Source organism: Oncorhynchus mykiss, chromosome 2, assembly GCF_013265735.2.
Source record: "Oncorhynchus mykiss isolate Arlee chromosome 2, USDA_OmykA_1.1, whole genome shotgun sequence".
NCBI classification, from domain to species: Eukaryota; Metazoa; Chordata; class Actinopteri; order Salmoniformes; family Salmonidae; genus Oncorhynchus; species Oncorhynchus mykiss.
This window is the reverse complement of record NC_048566.1, coordinates 32,021,089-32,034,748: the sequence shown is the minus strand read 5'-3', so window position 1 is coordinate 32,034,748 and position 13,660 is coordinate 32,021,089. Positions and strand designations below refer to the sequence as shown.

At 52.0% G+C, this 13,660-nt stretch overlaps 2 protein-coding genes across 4 annotated transcripts in view; one reads left to right on the top strand and one right to left on the bottom strand.

Annotated features, from left to right (window-relative positions):
* Positions 1–7,523, top strand: part of LOC110487053 (tyrosine-protein phosphatase non-receptor type 23) — a 29,013-nt gene extending 21,490 nt beyond the window's left edge. The window contains exons 13-23 of the mRNA XM_036945753.1: positions 20–200; positions 312–457; positions 558–878; positions 978–1,132; positions 1,400–1,551; positions 1,872–4,386; positions 4,690–4,874; positions 4,986–5,090; positions 5,199–5,337; positions 5,528–5,644; positions 6,233–7,523. Of these exons, the coding sequence (XP_036801648.1) occupies positions 20–200; positions 312–457; positions 558–878; positions 978–1,132; positions 1,400–1,551; positions 1,872–4,386; positions 4,690–4,874; positions 4,986–5,090; positions 5,199–5,337; positions 5,528–5,644; positions 6,233–6,850 (4,634 nt within the window). The 3' untranslated portion in view covers positions 6,851–7,523. The remainder of the gene's footprint in view (positions 1–19; positions 201–311; positions 458–557; positions 879–977; positions 1,133–1,399; positions 1,552–1,871; positions 4,387–4,689; positions 4,875–4,985; positions 5,091–5,198; positions 5,338–5,527; positions 5,645–6,232) is intronic.
* Positions 7,524–7,649: 126 nt separating this feature from the next.
* LOC110534747 (sterol regulatory element-binding protein cleavage-activating protein) overlaps positions 7,650–13,660 on the bottom strand; it is a 39,416-nt gene continuing 33,405 nt past the window's right edge. For all 3 annotated transcript variants that reach the window (XM_036945756.1, XM_036945754.1, XM_036945755.1), the window contains exons 16-21: positions 12,942–13,449; positions 12,508–12,676; positions 11,552–11,718; positions 11,334–11,414; positions 10,688–10,894; positions 7,650–10,535 (exon numbers count right to left, since the gene is read on the bottom strand). In XM_036945756.1, coding sequence (XP_036801651.1) covers positions 10,290–10,535; positions 10,688–10,894; positions 11,334–11,414; positions 11,552–11,718; positions 12,508–12,676; positions 12,942–13,449 — 1,378 coding nt within the window. In that variant the 3' untranslated portion in view covers positions 7,650–10,289. The remainder of the gene's footprint in view (positions 10,536–10,687; positions 10,895–11,333; positions 11,415–11,551; positions 11,719–12,507; positions 12,677–12,941; positions 13,450–13,660) is intronic.

Sequence of the window (13,660 nt, the reverse complement as noted above, 5' to 3'; positions counted from 1 at the left end):
GTCATCATGTCCTCTCTAGGTGCCCCCCTGGTGAAGGCCTTGCCCGTGAACCCAACTGATCCCAGTGTCACAGGACCAGACCTGTTTGCCAAGCTGGTGCCCATGGCTGCCCACGAGGCCTCCTCTCTCTACAGTGAAGAGAAGGCCAAGTTGCTACGGGACATCATGGCCAAGATAGACAGCAGGAATGAGACTCTAGAGTGAGTAGGAGAGTCAGAGGGGCTGTGTGTGTATTTGTGTCGTCTAGGTCCGCCTTTTACGATTTAATATAGTGACTTTGTGTGGTTACTGATGTAGCTCTGGCTTTACAGGCAGTTTATGGACTCTCTGGGTCTGGAGCCAGACTCAGTAGATAACCTGGACATGTACAGTCACATCCCCCCTGTACTGATGGAGAAGTGTGCTGCACTCAGTGTCAGACCAGACACCGTCAAGAGCCTCATTCAGTCCATGCAGGGTGAGTGGTTGGCCTGGGACACACACATACACATGTCTCACACACACACATACATATGTACACAGCCTTTCGATACTATCCCTATGTTTCTCTCCCTCAGTCTTGTCTGGTGTATTCACGGACGTGGAGGCGTCTCTGAGGGAGATCCGGGACGTGCTGGAGGAGGACGAGGCCGGGGTGCGGGCGCTGCAAGAGGCGGCAGGAGGAGGCCCCGCGGCGGAGTTGCACCCCCAGGCACATGCACAGACCCTGGCTGAGATCCGCAGGGACCTGGAGAAGTACATGGAGGCCCATGAGAAGGCCAGCTTCACCAACACCGAGCTGCACAGAGCCATGAACCTGCACATCAGTAACCTGAGGCTGCTGGGGGGACCACTGGATGCCCTGAGAGACGCCCTGCCGAGGCCCCAACTCAACCAGGGTGGGTATAGGAAAGTGGAAAAGAGTAATGGTGTTTATGGTGTCATTTGGAGTGTGTTTCTAAATGTGTGTGTGTGTGTGTGTGTGTGTGTTCCTACAGAGGAGGTGGCGGGGCTGCAGTGCATGAAGAGGATCCTGGGTAAGGTGCAGGAGATGAGGGACCAGAGGAGCACCCTGGAAAAACAGCTGCGTGACCTCATCCAGCAGGACGACATCACTTCCTCCCTTGTCACTACCGAGCGCACTGACATGAAGGTACAGGACATTGTGTGTGGGTTTGATCTTCAGGAAATTCTAGACTAACGCATGCCTCTAAACACACTATATGTAACATTTGCCTCTTCCTCTCTCTCCCCCTCTCTCTCCCTTTCTCTCTCCCTCCCTCTCCCTCTCTCCCCTCTCTCCCTCTCTCCCTCCCTCTCCCCTCTCTCCCTCTCTCCCTCTCTCCCCTCTCTCCCTCTCCCCTCTCTCCCTCTCTCTCTCTCTCCCTCTCTCTCTCTCTCTCTCCCTCCCTCCCTATAGAGGTTGTTTGAGGAGCAATTGAAGAAGTATGAGCAGGTGAAGGTGTACATCGACCAGAACCTGTCTGCCCAGGAGAACATCCTCAAGGCGCTGACGGAAGCCAACGTGCAATACGCCTCGGTCCGCAAGGGCCTCGCCGAGACGGAACACAAGTGAGCAAGGTCTTGGGAAGAGTTTTAGTGGAACACCAGCACTATTTGTCAAAGGACTTTGACGCTGTTCCAGTCCAAGGCCATAGGGACTTTGACGCTGTTCCAGTCCAAGGCCATAGGGACTTTGACGCTGTTCCAGTCCAAGGCCATAGGGACGGGGCCAATGAAGAGAATCAGAACACACAAACAAATCGGAGCAGACAAATGGAAACACTAGAAACATAAGCATTAGCCTCATGTCATTGTTGCTGAAGAAGTTATCTCATCTCTCCCTTTCTCTTCCTCTTCTCCTCCTTCCTTTCTCTCGCTCCAACTCTCAGGTGGAACGGTACGGTGCAGACCCTGGTGGCGTCCTATGAGGCTTACGAGGACCTGATGAAGAAGTCCCAGGAGGGGAAGGAGTTCTACGAGGACCTGGAGACCAAGTCCTCCCGCCTGCTGGAGAGAGCTAAGACTCTGTGTCAGGGCAGGGAGGAGGAGAGGAAGGCCGTGCTGGACAGGGAGACCCAGAAGAATCCCCCTTCTCGGCCTACTGCAGCCAAACCGTCCCTTGGGTCCAAGGGGGGCTCAGACGTGGACTCTGCCTGTTCTAGTCTGGAGGATGCTGAGCTAGCCCAGATCAACGCTGCTATACTGAGCCTGGGAGGAGACCTGCCTGACGAGCTTCGTAGTCTACCCCCCGACCACCCCTCCCTGCACTCTGCCCTTCGCCCGGGACCTGAGGCTTTCCTTCCTGGTGCCAATCTGGGTGGCAATGCTTCGTTACCCTGGCCAGGGGCACCTGGGGCACCGCTCTATACCCCTCAGTTCCCCCCAAACCTTCGCCCGCACCATTTCCCTGGCCCGCTCCCCGCCCAGGGTTTCCCTCGTGGACCCTTCACTCAGCTACCCCCCCAGCAGACCCCTGTTTCTGGCTATGGCCCTCCCCAGCCGCAAGCCCCCCAAACTGGGGGAGTCGGGCCTGCCCGTGCCCCTTTCCGTCCCTCCACTACTACAGTAGATAGTATCCAGACCCCCATCCCCAGTTATAACTCAGCCCCACGCCACCCTGTACCACATACTGTCTCTGCAGGCTACGCTGTTCCCCCACAGATGGGTGTGTACCCACAGTACATGACCCAGCCTGGGGTGCCCATGCAAGTGCCCAGCCAGGTACCACACCAACATCCACAGCAGCAGTACCAACACCCTCCTGGGCAGCTGCCCCCTGGCTACCAGTCTGCCCCCAGGGCTATGCCCGGGCCCCGACCCCAGGCCCAGCAGGGTTACCCACAGTACATGCCCCCCCAGCACCAGCCCCGGCCACCCATGCCCCCCCAGTATCAACAACCATATCCTGGTCAGCCCCAGCCACAACCCCAGCATGGCTACCAGCCCCAGTTACCACAGGGCTATCATCCTCAACACCCTCAGCAGGGCTACCCACCCCAACAGCCCCAACACATGATCCCAAGGGGCCCTCACCCACAGATGCCCCCCACTGTCCAGCCCATGCCCCCTGTCGCCCAACCATACATGCAACCTGCCAACCAACAGATGCCCCTGCACCCTCATCAGCAGATGCTACCTTCCCAACAACAACAAATGCATCCCAACACCCAGCAAATGCACCCTCATCCACAAATGCACCGTGGCCCTCATCAGCAGATGCCCGCTAACAGCCAGCTGATGCCCTCAGTTTCCCAGGCTTACCTGCCCCCCACCAGCCAGCCCATGCCCCCTGGCCTGCACCAGCAGATGCCCCCTGCTTCCCAGCCCCATCATGTCCACCTCCCTCAGGCTTACCTGCCCAGGGGCCCCCTCCCACCTCAGGGGCCTCAGATGCCCCACCCTGGTCAACCCCCCCAACATGTCTATCAGCCCCAGTTACCACAGGGCTACCAGCCTCCTATAATGCCTCATTCAGCCCCCCAACAGTCCCAGGCTCCCCAACCTGTAGCCCCCATGACCCCCACCATGTACGCTACTCCTTCAGGTGTGAACGGCTCTCCCGGAGCCCCACCACAGCCCACCTCTATGGGCCAACCTCGGCCTCCTCCCCAGCACATGATTCCACCAACTGCTGGAGCTCCTCCAGTGGCCCTCCCACCTAATGTCATCCTTCCCTCGTCCTCACCTTCCCCTTCTCCCTCCCCAGGCCCCTCTTCCCTAGGCCTGGCCCCCCAGAGGCCCTCCCCAGCCCCCACCCCTGGCGGTCCACCCTCTCTCCCTTCCTCCTCATCCCCCTCCACCTCCCTCTTCCCGCGCCAGAACTCCATCACAGACGACCTGCTCTCCTCCAGCCCAGAGAGCCAGCCCGGTGGCCCCAAAGCCCCCGCCAACGTCCTCCAACCCACCAAGGCTGACCCTCAGGACGGGGAGCGCCGCAAGAAGAGCTCCCAGGGCATCCGGCTGATCCAGGGCGACCCGTACCAAGCCCCCGAACGCGTAGCCCGCCTCTGCGGCGAACTCGAACGCTTCCGGTTGGCCGTGGAGTCTCTGGAGCGCCCGTCGGTGGACGAAGGTGGCCTGTCGCCGCTGGATGCCCGCTGGAAGGAGCTCCAGGAGGGGCAGGAGAGGGACGCCAGGCAGCTGTCCATCGCCATCGCCCGCTGCTACACCATGAAGAACCGTCACCAGGACGTGATGCCCTACGACTGTAACCGCGTCCTACTGCGCTCGGGCAAGGACGACTACATCAACGGCAGCTTTGTGGAGGAGCTGTCGCCCTACTGCCCGCGCCTCATCGCCACGCAGGCGCCGCTGTCGGGCACGGCCGCCGACTTCTGGCTCATGGTGTGGGAGCAGAAGGTTTCGCTGGTGGTCATGCTGGTCTCAGAGCAGGAGTTAGATAAGGTATGAACACACACTCAGGGGAGAAGGAATGGGCCATTCTAGGGGTCGCTTATAAAGGCTTACTACTGTGGGTGGTAGATGTACCACCTGTTTGTTTGTTTTTACCCAAGAAGGAATACAAGGTAGGTAAGGAATTGGATAATGCAGAACTTTGATGAGATGGTTTATTTACTTCCAGACTAAACGTTTGTGAAAACACATTTATTATTTAATTGGAAGTTATCGGTCCATATTTTGATTGACACAGTGTAATTTATTGAGAGAACCCCAACTCCTAGTCGTTTCTTTACTGTGTTTCCGTAGGGAAAGGTTTTGCGATATTTCCCGACAGAACGCGGCCAGCAGCTTGCTCAGGGACCAATCACAGTCACCCTGACTACGCAGAAGACCACGCCCACCCACGTGGAGCGAATGATTGGCCTGCAATATCGTGACCAGAGCCTCAAACGCACTGTCATACACCTACAGTTCACCTCCTGGCCTGAGCTGTGAGTCCACACAGTAACAACTGAATAACCACTGTATGCATGGAAATTAATATCTGGCTAACGAATACCATTTCACTTCTTCTCTCTCTCTCTCCCCCCTCCCCCTCCCAGGGGTCTTCCTGAGAGCAAGAGCAATCTAATCTGCTTCATCCAGGAGGTTCATGGATACTACCTGCACCAGAGGCCCTTACACACACCTATTGTTGTGCACTGCAGGTAACACACACATGCTATTTTATTAAGATCACCAAACATCATGATGATTAATCAAAACCAAGTGTATGTGAGTATTGCCACGAACCCGGTCTCTCTCCGTGACCTCAGCTCTGGCGTGGGGCGTACCGGCGCCCTCTGTCTGCTGTATGCAGCGGTACAGGAGCTGGAGGCAGGGAACAGCATCCCTGACCTACCTCTACTGGTCAAGAAGATGAGGCAGCAGAGGAAGAACATGTTGCAGGAGAAGGTTAGAGAGACACACCTAACGACCTCATGCTTTACAAGGGGTTAAATGTGCAGTCTCGTAAGAGTGACGTCACATAGGCAAGTTCTCTAGTAAAAGCTCATGTTGTCACTTTCCCAGTGCATTGAGTCAGTGTTGTTTGTTGGTATGATGGCTCTTCAAGTTGTCTCCTCTCTCTGGTGTCTGTCCACAGCTGCACCTGAAGTTCTGTTATGAGGCGGTGCTGAAACACGCTGAGCAGGTCCTCCAGAGACACGGCTACCTCCCTACCGCCCCCTGCAGCAAGACACCCAGCACTGCTGCCACCAAGGTGAGCCCAGTCTCTCACTGAGGCAGTTTTTGATCCTTTTGGCATTCAGGCTTTAGGGTCTCAGGCACCTGAATGGATAGTGAGTAGTGGTGATTGAAGTCGTAAATATGCTCCTATTGAAAATGTAGTTGGAAAAACAATTTTATTTGCACTCGATGTAAGCTAAAATTGAGAGGCCCTATAGATGGATTAGCTGACAACGTCACGAAAACTATGTGCACACTTCAATGGGGCAGAAGTATATGAGTTGTTGTGATTCTGGATGGCCAGATAGCTAGCAACAATGACAAGAAACTGCCATGTGGGGAGTTGTTTCAGCTAGTTTTATCTTGTTTTCACTGATTTCATGTCAAAAAATTCACTAGCTAACCAACAACTGTAATGACGTATTTGAGAGACATTGTGCACATTTATGTTTTCAATAAACATTGGAGACAAAATATAGTTTACATGTTGTCAACATCTAAGCCAACCCTGTCTGTTTTGCCCCATAGTTGCGCACGTTTCGCTGCTGTTGCTTGTCAACCAACCCGCCTATGCGACACTACTACTCACTCTAAATATTGTCTGGTTGTCTTTTCCCTGTAGCCTTACTCTCGCCAGGAGTCGCAACAGGACATCGTTCTGGGAGGTGACATGACCATCAGCTCCATTCAGGCCACCATCGCCAAACTCAGCATCCGGCCTCCCAGTGCCACTGACCCAGCCATGGACCCTGTCCTCGACAGTGGGGCTTCCTCTGGTCTGGAGGACCAACCCTTCAACCCCCCCACCGACCTGCCCTTGGATAGAGAGCTAGAGCCAGCCACCGCCCCCGCCCGGGACCCCTCTCCCAGCAAGACCCAACCCTCCTCCCTCAGTCCCCTACTCTCCTCCCCAGAGAAGGTTCAGTCCCCATCACCCAATGGTGTGGATGCCACCGCCCCTTCCTCTCCCCCCACAGGCAATAACCATGCAGTCCCAGAGGTGACCCCTGATCCAGCCCCTCCCTCTGGCCCGGCCCCAAACTCCCTGGAGCTGCTGGCCTCGCTGACTCCCGAGGCCTTCTCCATGGAGGGTGGTGGGTGCAAGGGCAAGCACCGTGTCACTAAGCAGAGCTTCCTGCAGCCTGCCGAGGGCCAGGGCCTCCACCAGGGGCCCAGCGAGGAGGGGGGAGACGACCCCCTGAGCAGCCTAGACCCCCTCTGGAGCCTCAACAGGAACTGAAACACAGGAGCCACGACGCCCTCTTTCTTTCTCACTTCATAGCCGTGTGTCAAACTGACCTGTAGCCTTTAGTACTAGTTCTTCTTGATTCTCTGATTCTTAGTTAATTAACCAAAATGACTAGAATGATGGAAACTCCAAGAATCACAACTAGAAGTGCTTAGTGGTAGGGGCTAGGGGTTGGTTTGAACCTGGGCCTTTCTGTTGCTTCAGGGGTCATACATTCTGCCTCCCATCACTGGTAGCCTGGCTGTGCTTCTGGGACCAAATCATGGAGCACTCGTCTTTTCTTTCCTTCTCTTTGTCTGTGTTTCTACCTGTACCAGATGGGACTGTTCTTCACTCCATGCTTCAGAGCTGGCCACTCGGCATCACTACAATCCCAGCACGCCCTCCTAGCAGCAGTTTCTATGGTCCCCTCGTACAGCTGGTCGCTCCAGGCACGGGGTTGGCTTGGGCTCTTCATGTGGACTAAGATGATGACGGTAGTGACTGATATGGTTGCACTAAGGTGACGCAGACAGAGGCCAAAGGGTGGGGGAGGAGCCTGCAGATGAAGGTGTTGTTGTGTTAACCGCATGCATACATGAATCGGCACATCTTAAGATTTTTTTCTTGTCTTTCATTAACACTGTAAATATATCTTGAATAAATGTAGACTACCCTCATGTTATTACGTTGTCATGGTTTTGACTACTGTATTTAAAATACACACCTACAGCTTATGGAATGTTTGAATTGATGTATGGTTTATTTCTCAAGTGAGTATCCACTTTTCTACAAAAATCAGACCACATGACAAGGTATCAAAGCCTCTTTATTTGGAAATTAGTACAAAGTTTTGCTCCCGTGTTAAAAATAGTCCAGAACATTTGCTACCGCCACTACAGTCTGTGTACCCTAGCCAACCGAAGGGCGGAGGGGGGCAGAGCAGGCCTATGATTCCACAAAAACAATATTTACACCAGTTTCTCTCTGCCCCTCCCTCTGTCAACTATTTTGTAGGACCAAAAGGAACAGATCAAGGGGACATGGGCTGTGTTCCAATTATCTTAAATGCTTCCCTTCTCATCTCCTTTCATCACTACTGATAGTACAGTGGCAGAACGCTGGGAAACATATGTAAGAAAGGTCCTGTTCCATAAACGTTCTGTTTGGAGCATAGTGCTCGCAACACCAGAGTTGTGCGGTTTAATTCCTGCATAGGCCACATATTGTGACTGAATGTGTGTGAACTGCTGCAATGGGTCTGTTAAATAACTATAACATCATTATTTGCAAGCAAGGAGATAAGGAAAGGCAGCTTAAAAGGACTTGGAACACAACCATATTTTACTGCCCAATACAGGCAGCAGTTTATATCCTTCAACATTCATTCCTTCGAGACCCAAGTCATCATCATCAACCCCCACCCCCCACCACACTGCCAGAAAGAGACCATTTGGTCAGGAAGTAAAAAATGATCTTCAAATTATAAGTGAATCTACACACTAAAGCATTTACCTATTATTTACACAAAATAAATTAGAAATGTTACAATAGAACATGGGAGCACAACTCCAGTCCGTCTGGGTTTTCGTTTGTCTTCAATTCATGTTATTGATAAACCAGGAGACGTCACAACACTTGAGGACTAAAGCTGCCCACCCCTGCATTCACAAGTCTGATGTGTGTGTTTCTGAATGTCTTTCTATACATTGTGTTTCAAAGTGCCTGATGTGTGTGTGTGTGTGTGTGTGTGTGTGTGTGTGCGTGTGTGCATTTCAGAGGGTTAAGAGTTAGTGCACAAGTTAGTGTGTTATATTTCTGTATGTAGAAGTTGAGGGGATTTGCTTTTCAATACCAAGCGTCACGGACCTACATTCAGCTATGGGTGTAAGTAACCAAGTAGGCTAATGTCAAGCCCACTACACGCTCTCTGCATTGTGTGTGTCTGCAGGCTAGCGCTACGGTCACTCAGAGCTAAGGGGCTGGAAGAAAGGTTGAGTTAGTAAAGGGGGTCCAAGCTAGAGGGTCCCATCAAACTCCTCATATTCCTAGTCTGAGGCCCTCGCTGACTCCTTTGCTCACTTGAAAAGACTGGCTGGGCCAAGGTGGAGTTATCACCACATTACTGGTACACTACCCATCCTCTCCTGTTATGCCTGATAGGGTTCTCAAACTCACAAGCAGAGAATTACAGAGATAAGAGAAAGTAAAGAGACCGTTTCATTGTATTGGGAAAAAACAGACAGAGAAACTCAGTTGTAAGATGTTTTTCAAGAGGAAGCCATTTAAAAAGTAACGTGATTTCCTCAATGGAACCTTCTGTCAGAGAACAAGACATATACAATGGTAGCATGACAATGTTACTAATGTAAAACAGTGCAATTGAATATATTCACAATCTCAAATGATCTGACATTTCTCCTAGGCCCAGTCAACATGGGAAGAGAGCAGCAAATGTAGAGCTACCACAACTTCAGATGCACATCTCAAATTCAAGCAGAAAGTGTAGAGGTATAGAGCCTCCTACAGCTAAAAGGGCCAGATGGGTCCTCTTGCAGCAACAGTAGCCCTAAAATCAGAGCCTGAGGCTTGGTAAGGCAAGGAACCTCTCCCCCTCAATCTCCAACTACAAGAAAACACTTCAGTTCCAAAATATTCATATTACAAATATTCATCATAACCAATGTTTAAAAAAAATAAAAAAAATCTAACCCTACATTTATGACATCTGCACATTATATTATGCACATCTCAAATTGTTACTTTAAAATGTATCACTAATAAATAGATTTAAACATAAAAACAACCCCCTCTCAAGGTGCATTTCATTACAGTAATCGTATCCAGTTATCTTGCACACACACACAATAATGAAGGATTTTTGTCAGCAGTGTTTTCACCATAAAAGGGACTGTTTCTTTCCCAGGACACAAAACACACACATGCTAGTAACTGCTTAGCTTAGCCCAACAGCCCTCAGACCTCATGACATGAGCCTGCCACACTGATTGGCTGGCGTGGTATCAAACACTCCGCCAATGACAGCATCATAGAGTGCAGACAGACTGATTGTTGGATGGTAACCCCTTGGATACAAACCCCCTGAGCTACTAACAAGGTCAAGGGTCATCTTTCTGGTCAGACAGACCTCACCCTGTGGCAGGTTGACCACTTGTAAGTCTGTCTGTCTGTACATCTGTCTCTCCAACCAGACATTAGCTTTATAAAAAACGTTATGTATTGCTATAGAAATGCCCTCCCACCTAATCGGGTGAAGTGCTAACGATCTAAATTAGCCAATCACGTCAACTCTTTCCAAGAAGATTGTCCAACTGCAGCGTAATGTAGGGCCAAAATGAGTTGCGTTTGCAGGTATCCCCATTGTCAGTACTGACCATTTCATCTACTCCTCCAGGCCACTGTGTGGCACCTGTCCTAGTTCTGCTACTGCTCAGTCCAGCTTCTCCAGCACCGAGGGTACGTAGACCAGGCTGAGCTCGGAGCCAAAGTCGCAGACGATGGCGGCGTTGTTCAGCACCACGAGCTGGCGGACCCCCTGGCCGTCGCTGCTCTGGCCCAGGTAGACCGTCTGGAGGAGGTCCCCGAAGTTCAGGTCCCAGAAGGACACACAGCCCTGGCCCCCTGTCACCAGGAGAGACTCAGAGATGACCCCCAGACTAGCACCACAGCCCACCTCCTAGGGGAGAGGAAAAGAAAGGAAAATTGGGATTGAAGCAGACGAAGAGGCATAAACTATCGTTGAAAAACAGGAGACTAGTTTTTACACACACACACACACACACACACACACACACACACACACACACACACACACACACACACACACACCTGCTGTATGGAGTAGAGCTTGATGCCCGTGCTGCGGTCCCAGATGCAGATGAGGTCGTCAAGGCCGCTGCTGATCACGCACGATGTGGTGCACACCAGCGAGGTCACGTCGCCGCGGTGACCGTACACGTGGCTCACCCGGCTGCCCGTCAGCACATCCCACAGACAGATTGCTCCGTCCTGCCCCCCACTGGCCAGAACCATGGTCTGCAACACGACAATGACAATGACTGACACTTCACATATTCATTAAGTACAAACAGAAAAAAGTGGCTCTGGGGAGGGACTACCTGGAGTGGTTCATAAGAAATCCGTTGCAAAATGTTTTGCTACGATGTGCCCTCCTAGTAAGGGGGGCTTAGTGTAAAGATTAGTGTAAAAAATATCAGAATTGGGCTGCCTGTACCTTAGTGACTCATGCACACCCAGCAAGACTGGTACACAAGGTTCAGAAAAGGTGGCATTTTAGGAGGAAGGTGAGCCCATTGCTACATTGCATAACTATGCTTCTGGGGGAAATTATTCAAGGGAGCAGGTTTTGGGTTGGAATGCAGTTAGACAAGAGTTTAGCCATTGGAACACAGCTTTGGGTTACAAGGCTGTACCATCGGATGGGGGGGGGATACAGACCGTACCATTGACTAACCTGGTCTATGTAGATGGCAGTGATTCCCCCAGAGTGGCCCTGGAGCGTGAAGAGACAGCATGAGTCCTCCAGACGATATACCTGACACACACAGAAGGGTTTCAGTGTGTGTGAGTGAGTGTACATTTTATTCTGTTTTAGGTTGGTGAATGATATACACAAGAGTCCACATGTGTGTGTGTGTGTGTGTTTCTGTGTGCGTTTGTGTCCTCACTCACCCTGACCGTGTGATCCTGGCTGCCAGTGACCACTCTGCCGGCAGCGGCTCGCAGCACCGTGATGGGTTTCTGGTGGGCACACTGCACCGAGCGCGTCAGCTGGCATGAGATCACATCCTCACTGCTGTAGCAGGGCGAGGGCGGCATGTTACTACGCCCGGGAGGACCTGACACACACACACACACACACACACACACACGTCTACAGTTAAAACGCTCCAAAAGTAACCATAGCCGGAGACACCTTACTTGATAATTAGTTAACTACACAGTTGATAGCTACCGTAGTACTGCCCGGTCAATAACGTCTCCAAGAATGACCAGGTGACTCCAGTTGTTGACATTTTACTGATCGACTTTCCAAGCATATTAGACATACACTGAGTGTACAAGACATTATGAACACCTTCCTAATATTGAGTTGCACTCCCTTCTGCCCTCAAAACAGCCTCAACTCGTCCGGGCATGGACTCTACAAGGTGTAGAAAATGTTCCACAGGGATGCTGGCCCATGTTGACTAATGCTTCACACAGTTGTGTCATGTTGGCTGGATGTCCTTTGGGTGGTGGACCATTCTTGATACACACAGGAAACTGTTAAGCGTGAAAAACCCGGCAGCGTTGCAGTTCTTGACTCAAACCGGTGCACCTACTACCATGCCCCGTTCAAATGCACTTTTGCAATATTTTGTCTTGCCCATTCACCCTCTGAATGGCACGCACACACAATCCATGTCTCAATTGTCTCAAGGCTTAAATATCCTTCTTTAACCTGTCTCCTCCCCTTCATCTGCACTGATTGAAGTGGATTTAACAAGTTACATCAATGAGGGATCATAGCTTTCACCTGGATTCACCTGGTCAGTCTATGTCAAGGAAAAAGCAGGTTCCTAATGTTTTGTGCACTCGTGTATATTGACATCATTGGGTCGTTTGACAGTGTGTGTGAAGCTCACCTCTGTACTGCAGTAAGCCCAGAGGCTTGTTGATGTCGACAGTGAAGAAGTCTAGAGAGCCGTCGAGTCTGGCCGCCACGATCCTGTTGTTGAGGAAGGCCAGGGCCGTGATCCCCGAGACGCCGTCTTCATTACTGCAGCGTAACGAGCCCTCCACTGCATCCCACAGCTAACCACATAACACATTAGTACACTTGCCCTGGCTTTTTCTCACTTTCCCTTTGCCAATTTCTCCTACTCTGACTCTCTCTCCTCTTGCAAATATTGTTTCCTGCTTTCTCATTATGACTAACTCCTCTCTTTCCGCTTCTCATCTCATACATTCTCTCTGCACCCATCCCGTTCTTTCTTTCTGTTCTACAAGGGAGCATCATAAAGTGTCTAGTGACGGGGTAGGGGCGAGGGGGGGGGGTTGATTTGGGATTGGGTCTCACCTCCAGTTTGCCACTGCTCCTCCCAGCAGCAATGAGGTTCCCCCGAAGCTCCATGGCCCACACGGCGCTTTCCCAGTCCGGGGTTCCCTGGCCCTGTGGAACAGGGGGCTGGATGTACCCCAGGCTGCGTCTCCTCTGGGGAGGGGGTCCCGATGGGGGGGAGGGGGAGGGGTAGGAGGCAGTGAGGCCCGGCGAGGGAGGCTCGTGCTCTAGGTAGGCTCTCTCCACCAGCCCCCCGAAGTCAAAGCCATCCCTGGGCGGGGTGAGGAGGAGGTGGGAGGAGGGCTGGGAGTCGAAGTTGGTGTCGATGAGGGGGGTGAGGTCGGGTTGGTCCTCAAAGAGGGCCGGGCGTGGGGTGGTCCGCCGCCTGAGGGGGTAGCCCTCATCCTCATCGAAAACCCCACCCCCTGGTTCTGTCCCGCCTCCCAGATTCTCAGGTTCGGCCACACCCACGGTGTCCCAGCCATCCCGTTGTTCCCAGCCGCCACTGCTACTACTCCGCCGCAACCTGACAGAGAGACAGTTTAGTGTTCAGGGAAGGAGGCTGGATATGCATATAGGAGAACAGGGGGGAAGACTATGTTGGAAGAAATAAAGGACATGGGAATGGGAAGAAGGGTGAACACAGACAAGAAGTTAATATTCTACATTTATTATTAAAATAATACAAGTTGTACTCCGAAGAGGTGGATGGTGCCAGGCCCAAAAATATAAACATT